This window comes from Catharus ustulatus, chromosome 4 (assembly GCF_009819885.2).
Source record: "Catharus ustulatus isolate bCatUst1 chromosome 4, bCatUst1.pri.v2, whole genome shotgun sequence".
Classification (NCBI taxonomy): domain Eukaryota; kingdom Metazoa; phylum Chordata; class Aves; order Passeriformes; family Turdidae; genus Catharus; species Catharus ustulatus.
Genome location: NC_046224.1, coordinates 45,534,087 through 45,550,521, shown reverse-complemented (window position 1 = coordinate 45,550,521; position 16,435 = coordinate 45,534,087). Strand labels below are relative to the sequence as shown.

At 37.5% G+C, this 16,435-nt stretch overlaps 1 protein-coding gene across 1 annotated transcript in view; it reads left to right on the top strand.

The window, feature by feature from the left end:
- PTPRQ (protein tyrosine phosphatase receptor type Q) overlaps positions 1 to 16,261 on the top strand; it is a 124,999-nt gene extending 108,738 nt beyond the window's left edge. Inside the window, exons 56-63 of the mRNA XM_042779219.1 lie at positions 3,046 to 3,136; positions 4,500 to 4,576; positions 6,731 to 6,865; positions 6,982 to 7,107; positions 9,296 to 9,444; positions 11,268 to 11,403; positions 15,593 to 15,716; positions 16,005 to 16,261. Coding sequence (XP_042635153.1) covers positions 3,046 to 3,136; positions 4,500 to 4,576; positions 6,731 to 6,865; positions 6,982 to 7,107; positions 9,296 to 9,444; positions 11,268 to 11,403; positions 15,593 to 15,716; positions 16,005 to 16,042 — 876 coding nt within the window. The 3' untranslated portion in view covers positions 16,043 to 16,261. The remainder of the gene's footprint in view (positions 1 to 3,045; positions 3,137 to 4,499; positions 4,577 to 6,730; positions 6,866 to 6,981; positions 7,108 to 9,295; positions 9,445 to 11,267; positions 11,404 to 15,592; positions 15,717 to 16,004) is intronic.
- Positions 16,262 to 16,435: the final 174 nt, after the last annotated feature.

Sequence of the window (16,435 nt, the reverse complement as noted above, 5' to 3'; positions counted from 1 at the left end):
TCAAACCAAAACCTTTGCAATCTACTTAAAATTTAGAGAAATACAAGAAGCTGAGGTATCCTTCTCGTCCTTTATACAGTCAACCTATAAGAGACAGTTTCATATGTCATTTGTGTTATCGGTCTTTTTTTCTGTCTGAGCTTCAACTTCAATGTTTCAGAGTGTAGTGATATCTTCTCAGATGACTTGTCCAAGGGCAGGCAGAATTTCAAGGTAGGTTCAGTCCCTCAATACAAGTATCTATATTATTTACAGCACGTCTTAATGGATGAACAGTAGGATTGACAGCGCACTTGAAATGACATCAGTAATGACAATGCTCAGGAACAGGCAATGCACCCAATAAACAAGCAGACCTCTTGATCTGCAGTTTTTTTATCAGCATACATAATTATATTTTTACATAAACAACTTGAGGGTGCTGCAATGTGTGTAGGAAAGATTAGCTCAAGATATAAAACCCTTGAACATTATGTAAACCCGTATGTGAAAGCACACAACTACCTGGTGAAACACTGAAAGGGGTTTCCCACAGAAGCAGTGAATGCCCTATCCCTAGAAGTGTCCAAGGCCAGGATGGATGAGACTTTGAGAAACCAGGTCTGGTGAAAGATGTCCCTGCTCATGGCAGCATGGGGTTGGACTAGATTATGTTAATGTCCCTTCCAAATCAAACTGTTCTATGGTTCTATGAAAAGCATAGTGCTGAGGTTGCTTTGGCTCTCAGTCTTTCTCTGGATAAATAAATTCAAGTTTACTGGGAATGTAATATGGGAATATGACATTTTATACTAATAAACTGCTAGTATAGTTCCATGTTGGAGTTGGACTTCACCTAGCAGTCTTCCTGGACAATCCCAAGATATGCTTTGGTAGGTAAAGTAGTTTAGGGGTAATTTACAATAGGCAGTTTATGGACAACAAACATGATTTGGAGTTTTCCAGCATAAATGTTAGTCTTTCCATTTTACTTAATCTTGTAATCCATGGACATTTCCAGTATCATCTAATTTGCTTGACTGACCAAACTGCAGTTCCAGGACATATTCAGGGGTCAATCTCAGTCACCTGTAAAAGTGACCAGTGTGTAAATGCGATGAGAAGGGAATCTGGACCTCAGAACAGACCTGAATCTATTTCATGTCAGAAACGACAAGTTTAAAACTTGGGGAAAATGTGGGGACCCAAAGTAACTGATGGGTGTCACCTCGCCACTATTCAAACTTCCAGATTTCCAGCTGATTCCTGCGTCTCTCAATACGTTCGGCAATTTGCTAGTAACTGGCAAATTACTGAGACAGAAATACTTGTATAATACTTGTTTTATGATAAGTTCTGCTCATGAATAAAAAAAGTGCAATCCTTCGAACTGTCACCAGTGTCACAAAAGTACTACAGTAAATAAAGTGCAAATTGTTTATTTCAAAGTTTTATGAGTTTGCAAAGAAAGATGGTTTCTGTGACAAGTTGTTAGTGAGTTTGGGAACCCAAATAGGTTTTCCCCAAATTTGGAAATAATACATAAGACTGAAATCCCTACTAATGCAGAGAATTGGTAGGAGGATTTTGAGCACTTGTTTGGTTATGGAGGCATCACTATGAAAACAAGATCTGCTTCTCTATTTCCTCTCTGCTACAAAGAGCTATAAAATGGTGCTACTTTTACAGTAGTTAACTGGCAAGCTAAAATTCAGAGAAGTGAGGCAAATGAGGCAAGTTTAAGCTCACATGGTATGGGATTCCATGGTCCAAAATACTTGCAAAATTCAAAACAGGCATTTTGTGTATGTCCTTCTTTCATGAAAACATTCAATGACAGAAACTTTGTGGAAGAGTTTCAGCTTTCTGAATGAGAGGGATTTTAACATCTCCACCTTTAACTGTGTTTTATATGCATGGCTGACAAAATATTTGAATTAACAGTGAGAGAAAAGCATTGTAATAAAACAGTCCTGGTTTTCAAATTTTCATTACTTCTCTCATTTATGTATTTATTTAGTTATTTGCTAGGAGATTCTCATTAAATTTCATTTATAAAAGAGAGACTTTCTCAAGTACCTGGGCAAAAGTGTATAATTAATATTGAGTCTGACAGTAATGCTATCTGCCCAGCTTTTAGAAGTAGCCCATGCAGACAGTAACCACCAATATTAAAATACAAATTTGAAGGCATTACTCTGCACAAGCAGCTACATTTTTTATTGTGTTTATTCAAAGCAATAAGTAGATTTTAAATTTTATATCTTAGATTGATAGATATATAAAAAACAGACTTGTGTATAACATTTGTCAAACAAAGGAAAATTCTATTGAAGTTAACAATGTATTTAGAATTCTGGATTTTCTGTGTTTTCTCTTAAATCCAAGGTCATCACTTTAACACATTTTCTCTATTAACAATTTCTGAAGTTGCCTCCACTCTTTTAATGAACTTCGTAAATTATACCTGTTTATGCACACAAACATCCCCATCAAATAAATTCCTTAGCTTGAATGATTTACCCATCTCTGTCCTCCAGTAATAGAACTAATGGCCAGTTATGAAACTACAGTGCAACCCAAAATAACTCTTCCCACCCCTTTCACAAACAACCCCATGAACAATAACTCATTGCCAGTTGTCTCAACATAATTAAATCCTCATCAGTTCTTATGCTGTACCACAAACTCTCCCAAGTGACAGGAGTCAGGAAAAGGCATTATTCAAGACTAAGTCTGAGTCAGTAGGACATGATAACCAAGCATGCGATTTCATGAAAAAAACAGAAAACTACAAAAGGTGATAGACTGACTTTGTCCAGGCTTTTAAAGGTGAAAGTTCATGTAAGCTCAATTGTTCAAGTTGACAGCTTTGTCTGCAGTGCTGCATCTAACATTGCTGGTGTAACTGGGGTTGACAGTGGGGTGGGAAGCTCTGTAATGCTTCCAGCTGTTCTTAGAAATGCACTGTTGCAGAACTGTAAAGATTTTCCTCTTACTGGATGATTGTATCGTATTTTAAATTCAAGTGGAAAAGTTTTCTGACAAAAATTTATTCTTCTGCAGGAACTTCCCAAGTTTCTTGAAGACCTTGCTTCAACAGATGCTGATCTGCCTTGGAACAGGTCTAAGAATCGTTTCCCAAACATAAAGCCATGTATGTGTGTTTACCGACCAACTCTCCCATTTTGCTCTTTACTTTCAGATATTTGTGTAACAGATATTTGGAATGCAAGTGTATTTTTGTTTGATCTGTCTTTGAAATAGCAGTACAATCATGTCCACATTATGAAATAATTTTATGTCAAGTAATCCGCCTTTACTTTGTGGGTTTTTTTAAAGACAGTTTTATTTGCAAGTAGCTTTCAACTTGCTCTCACAAGCTTTAATATGCAGGTGCAAGAAACTGTAGCCTCAATAGTTTCTTGGCTTTGTAATTCAAGCCATGCAGCAAACTCTTTAAAATTCTTTCTCGTTTTTTTTTCCCCCCTTTAGTAAGAAGTAATTTTTTAAACATATAAAATCCACATGTTTGTGCGGTCAGCTACCTCAGGAATCTGGATATTCTTTCTTGTGGATATGTGTACATGTGCTAGAAAGGTTCCACACAAGATCAGAGTGACTGTATGATAACTTATAAGGCCAGGCTAGATATTATCACAGGAGACAGGAGTCTGTCTCTCTATACTCAACACTGCTTCATTTTTCAGTTAATAAGACAAGAAATGTCATTATTATTTTAGGCATTAGCTGTGCTGTGAGATGGAGTGCATGGCATTCCGTGGTTAATAATGCTACATTCTGTGCTATTAACTTTTCAGAGCAGCTGTTCCTGCTATCTACTGTCTTGTTCAACACATATTCTAAGTTACAGTCACTAAAAATTTATCTTCATGACAAAAAATAAAGCATAAACAGATCTGTTTCGTAATATTTAACTTTGTATTCTAATGTTCTTTACTAAGTTGAGGACCAAACACCAAAATTCTGGTGTTGCACATGTGATTTTTTTCTTGGATTTTTAAATTTCTGCATACATACTGTGGGACCCATTTTTGTTTTTAAATAATGACTTAACCTTATGTGAAAAAGTAAAACTATACAAAAGTGCCAGAATCTGGCTCAGTGACCCAGGCAGCAAGTATATAGAAAAACTATCAGATCCCTGACCCTGTCCTCTGATTAACACAGAAATTTTGTGTGCTAGAGTAGTAATGACTTGAAGTACACAGGTTCCTTTTAGGTACAGAATCCTCCCACACATACAGCAAATCGTACGTTTTGGTTCATTCACCATTTAAATTAAAATATTACATACAATATATCTAGAACATTGAAGAAAGACCATACAGTAATGGAAAAAAGGTTAAATTACCTTTGTAATTAGTGTTCTACTCTGTCAAATATTGTTGCTGTTAATAACAGTATTTTTGATTTCTTAGCATTCCGGGAACACATTTTACATGTTTTATGGTTTTTGAACCAATCTTTTCGTTAACTAGACTTTACTTCCTTGATAGATAATAACAACAGAGTAAAGCTGATGCCTGATGCTGGTATTCCTGGATCTGACTACATTAATGCCAGCTATGTGTCTGTAAGTAGAAAGTCTCTCACATTTTGACTGTATTTATTTTCTGATAGAAGAGTAAAAAGATAATTCACAAGAGAAACAGGATTCTAATGTTTCTTTTATTCACTACAGCCACTCTTGCTATGACATTGTTCAAGTGACCCCTGTGGTACTAAACTTGGCAAGTTAAAAATATACATATTCAATTTTCATTGCTAAACAATGAGTAATAATCAAAATTGTGTCCAGCAAATTTGCTTTTTATAAATTATCTAATACCATTATGACAAAAGGCAATAGTGGAACTTCCACTGATATCAGTTGTTTAGATAAGTGTTATTTGGTCTCTTGACTCAGGAGTTGTATATGAATAGGACAGTACATCTAATGTCTTCTAGTGGTGGTCTCACATGAGGTCAAGGCTTGATTTACATTAAATACTTTTCAAACACATAGAAAGACATGCAGAGTATAATCAAAACAGATGACACAAAGGAAAGTAGAAATAGTTATATGCAGGTAACTAAGAGACATTACAGAAATAATCAGTAGAGCTGAGAGGATCTTCCTTTCTTATTAGCAAATAGTATTTATTCCCACAATGTCTTTGTTCTGAGAGTTTTCAGATAGGAAGAACCAGGCCACTTTGCCACTTGAGCATGCTAAGACTATACACAGAACGACTGAGAAGGAAAGCAGAGGCATCTTGGAGCATGGTCTTTATCCTTCTTCTCACTGACAGGCCAAGGCAGGGAACACTAACAGCAACTTCCAAAAAGCTGCAACAAAAGCCAGCTACAGAGTGTTCCCTGCTGAGTTTTGCTCGTGTGCATACATTTTGGATGCCCATTCATCGGTGAATAGACAACTCCAGTGTTATGGTTTTTTAAGGCTAAAGTTTTTCCCTTTTTATATTCCCACTTTCTGTGTTTGTAGATGTATAAAGATATAAATGCATATAGCTGTGAACATGCAATATGTATGTTTATTTACATACCTAATTACCTAGACCTATTTACCTATGCATGCATGTAAAGAGAGGAAAAGAGAAGTCTTGTACTCAGTTTCAACAAATGGGAACTCTGCTGCTGCTTTGACTTTCATTGGTTAAACAAAGTCAGTAACTGAACTGTGAGCTTTGCATCCCTGAATTATAGTTTCTCACCTCACTCTTAAACTTAGGAGGATTGACATAGTTTCCCAGTGCCCCTGTCCTTTATATTATAGATGGAGTAAGTAACAGGCAGCTGTGAATTACAGGGCTATAATTCCAACAAGAAGCTTTGGTGGTGCTGTAAACCACTGTGTCAGTTGTTTTGAGCAATAAGCAGAGTACTGTGATATTATAAAATTTTAGTTCTACAGCAAAAATGTATTGGTGTTATCACTATTGTTATTATTTTAGACTTTCTGTAGTGCATAATAGTTTTTGTAGGTGTGCTTCTTTTCTATAAGAAACCAGATCCATGTGAATCCATGCAGTCAGAGCATCTGTAGATTTTTTCAATGAACTTCCTTCTTCCCAAGTTTTGCATCAATTTATAAATTAACCAAAGACCAGGAACCAACACCAAAATAAAAGTCAACACCTTCAGTAGGTTTCTTGAAGACCTTTCATTAGAGATTATATATTTCAGTAAGCTTCAGCCCCAAGTTACAGCAGATCCCAGACAATCACCAAAGAACAAAGTCATTAGTGTGTGTATTACTTGCACTGACTCTCAGACTGCTCCTTAGTTGTTTCCCTGCTCCTTAGCACTATTTCCACTGCTCCTTAGAACTATTTAATTCTACTTTGTTGGCTACCTTTTGATTTAGCTCTTGGTGGCCTCTGACTGGATCTGCTCTAATTACAAAATGAAGGCTTAGATACTTTTAAATGGGAATTGATTACCTGATGTCTCTGTAATATCTCTGCTAAACGCATTTCTGCTACCATGGCACTTCCCATACTTTAGTAGAGCATTGGTTCATAACTGGACTACAAACATGCCATTTCTTTCTTAGTTTTCTGAAGCAGTCTGCCATGCAGTGACTATCCAGGCATATGCCAATTCACTTAGTATGTCTGACAAGATTTTAGCCTTAGGCATAGCAGATACAGGCACAACTGAGTCACATGCAAACTCTTTTGTTTCCTTGCCAACCATTATGCATTAAATATTTTTTCTTTCTTAGGGCTATTTATGTCCAAATGAGTTTATCGCAACTCAGGGACCATTACCAGGAACAGTGGGTGATTTCTGGAGAATGGTGTGGGAGACAAGAGCTAAAACACTTGTGATGCTCACACAATGTTTTGAAAAAGGACGTGTAAGTTACCAGTGAACTGATTAAAAGCATTTGATATATTTGGAAATTCTGTATGTAGTTTCTGTGAGGATTATAACATTATAATTGTTAATTAATTAGTAATCATCTCCCTGCAGATCAGATGTCATCAGTACTGGCCAGAAGATAATAAACCAGTCACTGTGTTTGGAGATATAGTGATTACTAAATTGATGGAAGAAATTCAAATAGACTGGACCATCAGAGATCTAAAAATTGAAAGGGTAAGCCAGTGCTGGAAGTTGATCGAAAAAAATTCATCCAACACCCCAAAGAATATCAGATATGCTATATTCCACCCAACTACTCCCTCAACATTCTTCTTTTAATCTTTCAGTGCATATGCATTCCACTGCCTGCTTGTCCTGCATTTTGTTTTATTCATGTTTCATTTCCTGAAAATTTCTGTCACAAAGATATCAGATATTTGATCAATATGCTATGAAGGGCCCATTAAGGTTAATGAATTTCTGGTCTGGTGGGCGGTGATGTTACTACTTGGACACGTTGGTGTCTGCTCTAGAAAGGAGTAATCCAAACCATTCTGGGATCAGACAAATCCCTTTGAACGTATCCCTCTCAGATTAAAGGGCAAGATTCTCTGGTGCAGCTGTTTTGCATTGTACCACCAGCCATCGGCCTCCACCCCCAGGAGATTCACCCAATATAAATGAGAATCATCAGTATTACTCCTACTCTTTGTGCTGGGAAGGAGAAGTAGGGGTGACGCAGTGATCTTCACCTTTGTCATGACCCACAACTGCAGTTTCCATGCTTTGGAAAAATTATAACTCAGCATTAAGTCTGAACAGCAAGTGGACTCAAAAAGCAGTCTGGGAATAAAGACCCAAAATTAAGTCAGCTTTCTTTTGCACTCCCAGCATTGAGCAGTGTTGCAAGTAGTGCAGCCACATCCTAGGACCTGAACTTGGCTGTCCTAATTGCAGGCATTACCATCCTGTGGCTTGTGCATGTGACAAAGGGCACACAGCAGGTAGGGGCTGGTCTCAGCAGTCACCCCATAGGGTTACGTTGTGCACACAGTACAGAGAAACTGAATATTTAAAAACTACTGAGAGAAGATAAACCTTTCTCTTTTTTTCAGCTGAAAATAGAAAATAGAGAAACAAAACTGGGAAAAGGAATACTTTGAATAAAAATGAATGCCAGTGAAATGCCAAGTCCCTTGTGTTAACAAGAGTGAGGCTAAAAATAAGATAATCTGAATGGACTAGGTGATCCATTTACTGTAGCTGAACTACCTTGCACAAGAAGCTATGCCCTTTATAAGCATAAAGTCACTAAATGTGCTGTATTATTGGTTTTAAGATTGTACGTCCATTCACAAGTTAGTGGAGGCTTGATAATCCTCCAGTGAAGATAAAAAGCCTATGTGAAGCAAATAATTCAAAATCATTGCTATTGTGCATCCAACGTTATTTCTCTTCCATTTTTATGTTGATCAGTTTAAAAAAGATGGTTCAACTACAAAGTAGTTGCTACACATAATTGTTCACCGTTGTTCAGTATTTCTTGCAATATGAAAGAAGTAAATTATTGGTTCAAAAGAAATTTTAAAAAGTAGAAACTGGTTCATTATTCAACAGTTGATTAAATGGTGGCACTCCTTGCTGCGGGAGATTGTGAATGCTAAAAACTTACAGGGATTAAAAAAATCTGCATAAATTAGTAGAAGCACATACTGATGAATACTATTAAATTTCCATTTACTGTCTCTCCCTGAGGCAGTTTACAAGACAAAACTATTAAGAAAGGAAAGGCTATTCTGGGGAACTACAGATACATTGTTTTCATGTTTTATAATGCTCCCTAACATTTTTTCTTGACCACTGTTGGAAACAACATATTGATGTAAACAGGCTTTTCATATGATCCTATTCTTTCATTTTTACGTCCTTCAAAAGTAAGCTGAGTATCACATCATAACCTCTTTTTTGAGGTTACTGTTGCTGCTGCTCTGATTGAGAGAGTGTGAAAGAAAATATATGTCTATTTACCAGTGTATGTGTTTTTGCATTTATCACATTGGATCAGTCTTAGAGTGGTTGCTTTTTCCTGAACAAATTTGTCATCCCAGCTCACTAAACTTCTAAATGAACTATAGAAACTTCAACCTGCAATCTGCAAATTACAGATATAATGACTAAAGTCAAATGAAGAGTCACTACTGGAGCCACTAATACTTCCCGAAAGTTGGACTTGATGCCACCCCTCAAAAAAGCTGCCAGAAGTTCTGTGCACAACAAATTAACCCTTCATGCCAGAAATCCTGTTATTATTATGTCATTCTAACTTTATTTTTTACACTAAATTACTGAGAAGGTTGCATGTACCTTACTGAACCTTCTGTAGCATTTCTTCTGTAACAACTCCTTATTATGTATTTTTCAGCATGGAGACTGCATGATGGTGAGGCAGTGTAACTTTACTTCTTGGCCAGAACATGGGGTCCCTGAGACTACTGCACCAATTATCCATTTTGTAAAACTTATCCGTGCAAGTCGAGCACATGATAACACACCAATGGTGGTTCACTGCAGGTAAGCACATTCACCAAATCATCATTTGGTAGCTTGGAATTTCAAGTGCATGATAATACGTAGGGAAGTTGCCAGAACAACCATGAAGACTGAGTGCACAGATAAGGTTCTAGTATGCACAGTGGTGAAGGTTTCTCCAGCAGTCCTTCTTACTCCTTTCTAGAAGGTAAAGGGCCAATGTCTGTTCTTCCATTTATGGAAACCCACTGAGGTGGTATCAGGAAAATAATTGGTCCAGCAATTACCATAAAGTACTGCTGGATTTTTCTCCATTTCCCTCTTTATTCATAAGAAGAGGAATAGCAAATGAAACGTGTTGGTTCAAATTACTTCTATTATAATTAGGGCTCTTCTTAAGAAGCAAGTATTAAAAATATATTTTAAATGTACATGTAATATATCATAAGGAAGAAACTATTTGAAGCCACAGAGAATGACAAATAGAAATAAGGGTTGGCATAGGCCAGATTTCAAATGTAAACATGCCTGTAAACAGCTAAAACCTATATTTAGGCTTTAAAATAAATGGTCTGGAGGTTAGAGGTATTCAGCTGTCATAGTTTCCACTGATTTCATTAACACCCTTAAACTTCTGTTTCAAAGAGTTTGTGTGTGAGGACGCCCAAGTCTTAAGGAAATCAATGAGTGTTTTTTCATTTTTTGAGCAGGTCGGTGTTCCCACTGAATGACTGGTCATGCTCCATAAAAGAGATCTGAACTCATAGGTCTGCTACTGACTCTTAGCCTCAGTCTCACTTGGCGTGAGTCTGGAAATAAGTGGAAGGAAAAGATGGCTTCGATGCTACAAATCTTTTCCAAACCACTTTATCATGCATGGGAGTTCTTTTTATTTGTCCTCAGCATCCTATGGGTGCTACCCACAAAGGGTAGTGAAATCTTATTTATTTAATATTGTTGTCTTTGATGAACATTTCCCTCTGCTGCAAGGGCCAGAGAGACTGTGAAAGGAAAGAACAACACAGTCTTCATGTTTTCAGCACACTTATATTCTGTGGGGACTCTCTGCAAGGAACTCTATATTCTTTTCCAAAGGGAGATGTGTAAAGGGGCCAGCATGGGCCTGATACTTCAGCTGTGCTCAACTTCCTGATGGTTATAAAACATTACTGTGTATTCTCATACCCAGAAAACTCATTCATTGCTTCTTGATCATTAGATTTTGCAAGCTCAAGGGTTCTGCTATATATCTCTTGATTATCTGCAGTGTTATACCCTACAGTTGTTACACCAATTACAGAGAAGTCTGTAATTTGGAATAGTCATTTAGAAACGATCCTATTCATTGTAAGACCTTGGAATAAAACACTAGCATGTCTTGCACACTCATCCTCCTTTTAAAAGTATTTTCTTTTAAATTTTTTGCTAGATCCCATGTTGTTTTGTGTCAAATACCAAAAGTATCACAGAATCCCAGTGTGATTTCACAAAATCTTGTGATTTTTTTTTCCCCACTCAATTAATGAACTCTAGAAAACTCACAGAAAAGTTACAGAATCTTTTTTTCCACTGACACAGGTTTGGGTCATATGACCATATAAACGATTAATATCTCATTTATCTGATGAAAATGAAAAATCAAAAACTCTGAAAATGTGAAATCAAAATTAGAAAATGTCTCAAATCCATATTTCACTTGATCCAATTCAGAGAGGAATTCACAAGATATAAATACCGAAAAGAAAATTTAGGTTTTGCTTCAGAAGTTTTCTTTTCACACTAAACAATTAATCCAGAATATTCTAAGAAAATGATGAAAGCATTAACATAAAAGCTGTATTTTATCTTGTTTATCATGTTTGCAGTGCTGGTGTTGGAAGAACAGGCGTTTACATTGCACTTGACCATTTAACCCAACATGTAAATGATCATGATTTTGTGGATATCTACGGACTTGTAGCTGAGCTGAGAAGTGAAAGAATGTGCATGGTACAAAATCTGGTAAGATTTATCTATTCTGTTTTCCTGCTGTTGTAAAAATTGTCATCTCTTCATGTGATCTATGAAACACTAGAAAGTTCATAACAATCAGCTGTGTAATACATTTTCTACCAAATCTTGCTTTTATTTATTTCAACCATTGTGGAAATATATTGTCTGTAACCACTTAAGTACACTTAGCCAGCAAAGTCTTGACAAGTGCTGAAAAGAGTGCTATATATTTTTAAACCTAAATAATAATTTCTCAGTCTCTAAGAAAGTTATTTCAAGTTTTGGGTGCAGAAAAATTGTTAGATTAAAAATAGATTCACTTATTCACTACCTAATTTGACTTTATTTACTAAAGTGTTTTTTGGGGTTTTTTTTGGTGTGTAGGCATATGTGGCATAGTCCACCAAACTTTAAAATATTCATTTACATTTGAACTTATTACTGATTCTTTGATTCTTTTTTCAATTGCTTCAAATAGAATAGTACATAAGGATGGATTTAATCACAGATTTCAAACTGTTCAAGATCAGTGGTGGGTTTTGGGTCTAAAAATGTACATTCCTGACAGACTTATTTTGTATGGATATAAGTCAGTGATGATCTGCTGGTGAGGAAGACTTCCTTCTGCTGTATATGGAGTTCTGAGTATATGTAAAGGAGTAACAGAAGAATTTAAAGCTGATCCTAAATGCCCAGTGGAACAGAAATCAGCTTTATTTCAATAAGGCTTCTGGCATAAGTCTCCTGCAGGCCAGACCTAACCCAAGGCAGCCTGAAGCCTTTGAGTCTACAGCATGACTTACCAACTTCTCAGTATGAACAAGTAGTTTCAGGGTGAACTTCCACATGACTGACAGATTTAAATTTATTTTAATGTAAGGAGACTTGCTCCATTTTAAATGAAATTTTGCTATTCCATATCACATCAGAACACGTAAAAAGTATGTCAGAATACACAAAGTGATTAACCTTTCTTCAGAAGGTTTTATGGGATCTTCTGGTGATATTCTGACATGATGTATCTTGTAAGGTGAAGTCTGTATACCATGTGCTCTAAATTTTTTCTTTTGAAATCTTGATGCAGCTAAACAATTGCCAGTACTTCCTTGTAATGGGAATACTTTTTGGCTCTTATTTTACATTTCTGACTAGAAGTAGGATCATCTAGAAATAAATCAAAGGCTAGAAGGCAATTTAATGAGAGCACCCCCAAAATAAAATCTTAAAACAGTGACACATTCGATATCATCATTGTATGGTTTTTTTAAATATGCATAATTTTCATTTTAGTGTTTTGGCAGGGGCTAGGAAAAGGTGTGCCAAAATGCAATACAAGATGATGGGGTCGGAGTTCAGATTTCCTAACAAATAAAGTCTCCATCTGTATGCTAGCTGCAAAATTCTGAGGTAGCCTGTTCTCTGTCCAGGTCATCTCTACCTCATTTTTGCCAGACTACAAAAGTCGGATAAGGAACAAAACTTGTCCAAAAGGAATCAATCTTGTAAATTTTTATGGTGAATTCAAAAGTCAAGCTGTTCTGAGAGGTCTGTTATAAAACACTGTCAAGTTGCCTATTAATCAGATTTTATGTGATCAGCAGAGAACATATAAAAGAGGAGCCATTCCTTCCCAGAAGTCAGCATAGAAATCCCTCAGTCAAACTGTCTGTAAGATCTATGAGTAAAATAAATAAAAGCTGATTGATCTTGGACCTGTATTTGGCTTGTTTATAGCTTCAAAATAATGTTCGTTTTACTAACAGAGTCATGATCTGTTACTGTAACCAATGGGTGAGAATAAGATTGTCAATTATTATTATTATTTGAAAAATAACTAATTATACATTAATTTCCCAGGTAGTCTTCACTCTCCCCTAGAAAACCCAGAAAGATTTTCATTTCTAGATCAGAAGTAGCTGTATGAGTGCAAGAGATTACAGAATTTTCAGAGTCTGCATTCTGAACTGGAATAGCCAATCTGAACTCCATTGACATTTAAGACTTTTGTTCTAGAAATCCATGTTTGTTCAGCAGACATATCAATGTTTATCTTCTTGCCAAGTACAAGGGCTAGTTTGAAGTAATGCCATGCTATTATTTCAATAAGAAAGTTATTGAAAAGTGTAATTGTACTGCATGTTTTAGAGAGCCTGTGAAAAGCTGCTTTAATTACAGTAATTTCACGAATACAAGCCGCACCATTTTGACTAAAATTTTGCTCCCACACTGGAAATGCGGCTAACACTCAGAAGCAGCTAATATGTGAATAATTTTCTGACATTTCCAACCCCAGAAGTGGAAACCGAGGTGCCGAGTCGAGCAACCTGCCAGTAAAAGCCGGCATTTCGCGATTGTTACAAATTGTTACTCTGCTGCGCCGCGGGTGGAGCCTGGCTCCCTGCAGGCAGCACGGAGGGCGGGGGGAGAGGAGGGAGAGCTCTCTTCTTCCCTCCTCTGCCGCAGCCCGGGGTAGAGACGGGGGGGGCCCCGTGCTGCCATCCCCGCAGCCTGGGGGGAAGGCGGGGTCTCTGTGTTGCCATCCTCGCGGCCTGGGGGGAAGGCGGGGGGCTCCGTGCTACCATCCTCGCGGCCCGTGGGGTAAGCAGAGGACTCCTGCCCCTGCCTGCCGTGGCAGGATCAGGCAGGCTCCGTCCCCGCCCACCACCGCCGCCACAGGTGCCAGTGGGCTCCATCCCCGCCCGCCACTGCCCCCGCGGGAGCGGGGGGGGCTCCATCCCTGCCCGCCCGCCGCGGGAGCAGGGGTGTTCCGTCCCTGCCTGCCACCACGGGGCAGCGCCTGGCCGTGGTGACCGAGCCCAGTGGCAGTGGCCACCGGCCCCAAGCGGCCCCACTGAGCTGGGCCCCCTGGCCCCATCGGCAGCCCCGAGCGGGCCAAGCCTGCACAGCCCGAGCTGAGCCAGTAAACCCCGCCCTGCCGCTGTTCTGTTACTATTTGGCAACTTTGTTGCACGCGGGTCCTCGCTGCGAACGACAGAGAGGCTTATACTCAGGCGCGGCTTATTTATGGACAAAGAACGAAATGTTTGCCAACACCCAGAGATGTGGCTTATAGTCCGTGTATTCGTGAAATTACTGTACTCACAGTTCTGGAACTGTGACAGTAAAACTTATCCACATAAGCAAATTTTCTCATACATCTGAGACTTGAATTGCAAATTGATGGCAGTTCTGAAACAAAATAGCAATTATTGAGCCAAAAAATTACGTTGATTTTTTTACCTGTGCAAAAGTGAAGGGTAGGAGTATGATTTTTATGCAGATATTCCAAATCCATCTTGACAAGGTCCTGGGCAAAATGTTCTAGCTGATCCAGCTTGAGCACTGGGTAGTTGCACGAGGCAGTCTCAAGAGGTCTCTTCGAATCTGAATGTACCTGGCTTATTTTCTGCATCTACATCTGCATCTACATCTGCATCTACATCTACGTCTACATCTACATCTACATCTACATCTACATCATTTCTCAATATACTATACAATATGTTATATATGTTTAATCCATTTATTATATTTCAATCTGTTTTCATTGGTTTATTTCATTCTAACCTTGCCTTATTTTGTTTCCCTCTTTTCAGACTTTATGTCCTTGAAAGTGTGAAACTAATTTTAGTTGTCCACTCTTCTTGCTATCATATGATAAAAATTAGGCTACAGCTCAAGAAGTATCACTCAGAATACTGGGCTAATTTGCTCCTAGCACTGGTGCAAGCTCTTAGAACATATAGGTTTAGATTACTTGAACTTCTGCATTTGAGTGCACCCTGCTGGATTTTTCTATGTTGGAAGGAAGAAAATTTTCTTATCTAGATATTACATTCATGTGGTTCAGTTTCTTCAGTCTGCATCTCGTGACAAAACGTCTTTTTATAGAACAAACATTCACAGAAAATTGCGTAGTAGACTCAGTAATGTTTAGTCTAATTTCATCTATCTTGCTGTTCATGGGGATCGGTATGTTCTGTCAAATTTAAAGCATTATGTTTCATAATAATTGAAATAAATAATAATTGAAATCAGATCAGGCATATATGATATGGTCACCGAAGTACTGAGATTGATCAATTAAACTGCAGTTACATTGAGATTTTCTAGACGTTATGGAAAAAGTAATAAGGTATTTTGGTATTACAAGTATTTTTTTCTTCTGATCAAGAATCTTTAAATTCACATCTTACAGGCACAATACATATTTTTACATCAATGTGTATTGGATCTGTTGACAACCAAGGGAAGTAGTCAGCCCTTATGTTTTGTAAATTATTCAGCACTTCAAAAGATGGACTCTCTGGATGGCATGGAAGGTAAGGAGATACAGCCTGTGTCAAAATTATTTTTTCACAGCAGGTGCAATGACTTGTCCAGACTAAGAAGCAGAAAAAAAGTCATTTGACATGCATTTTTTGCTTTGAAAGTATAAATATGTAGGCTTTTGCTGCTCTTTATTCCCCTTCACAGTAATGGTTATTGCTCAAGCTTTCCCCACTTTTTACCATGCAAGATCTTTTAAATTCAGTGAAAATCAGTTATCTGCCATTAGTTACTATTTGTTTATGAGGTAGGTTAATTAAATTTATCTGTTTCTTCTGCAGGTGATGTGGAGCTTGAATGGGAAGAAACAACCATGTAAATACTACGAGTAAATTTTACGGCAAAGGAGATTTTGAAAATCAAAGTCATATTTTTCTAAGCACAGGGGCCAAAGTGAATTCCCCTATTTTGTTGATTAAAGGAAATACAGATGATTGAGACATCTTTTCTTCTATCAATGTGCCTTCATAAAAAAGGAAAGAGTATTTTTTTCAAAACACCAGGCAATAATGGTTTGGAGTCCTTTTGCACAGACTGCACTTCTGGTGTTATATAAATAGCACATTCAGTATGTATTTAAAGCGTATTTGAACACATTCCTTTTTTCCAAACTATCTTTGTAAAAGAAAAATGAGCCAAATAGGATGTAAAAAATTTTTATTTCTATTGAACCTATTTTGGTGTGAATTTGCTGTGGTCTGTGTATTTTGGT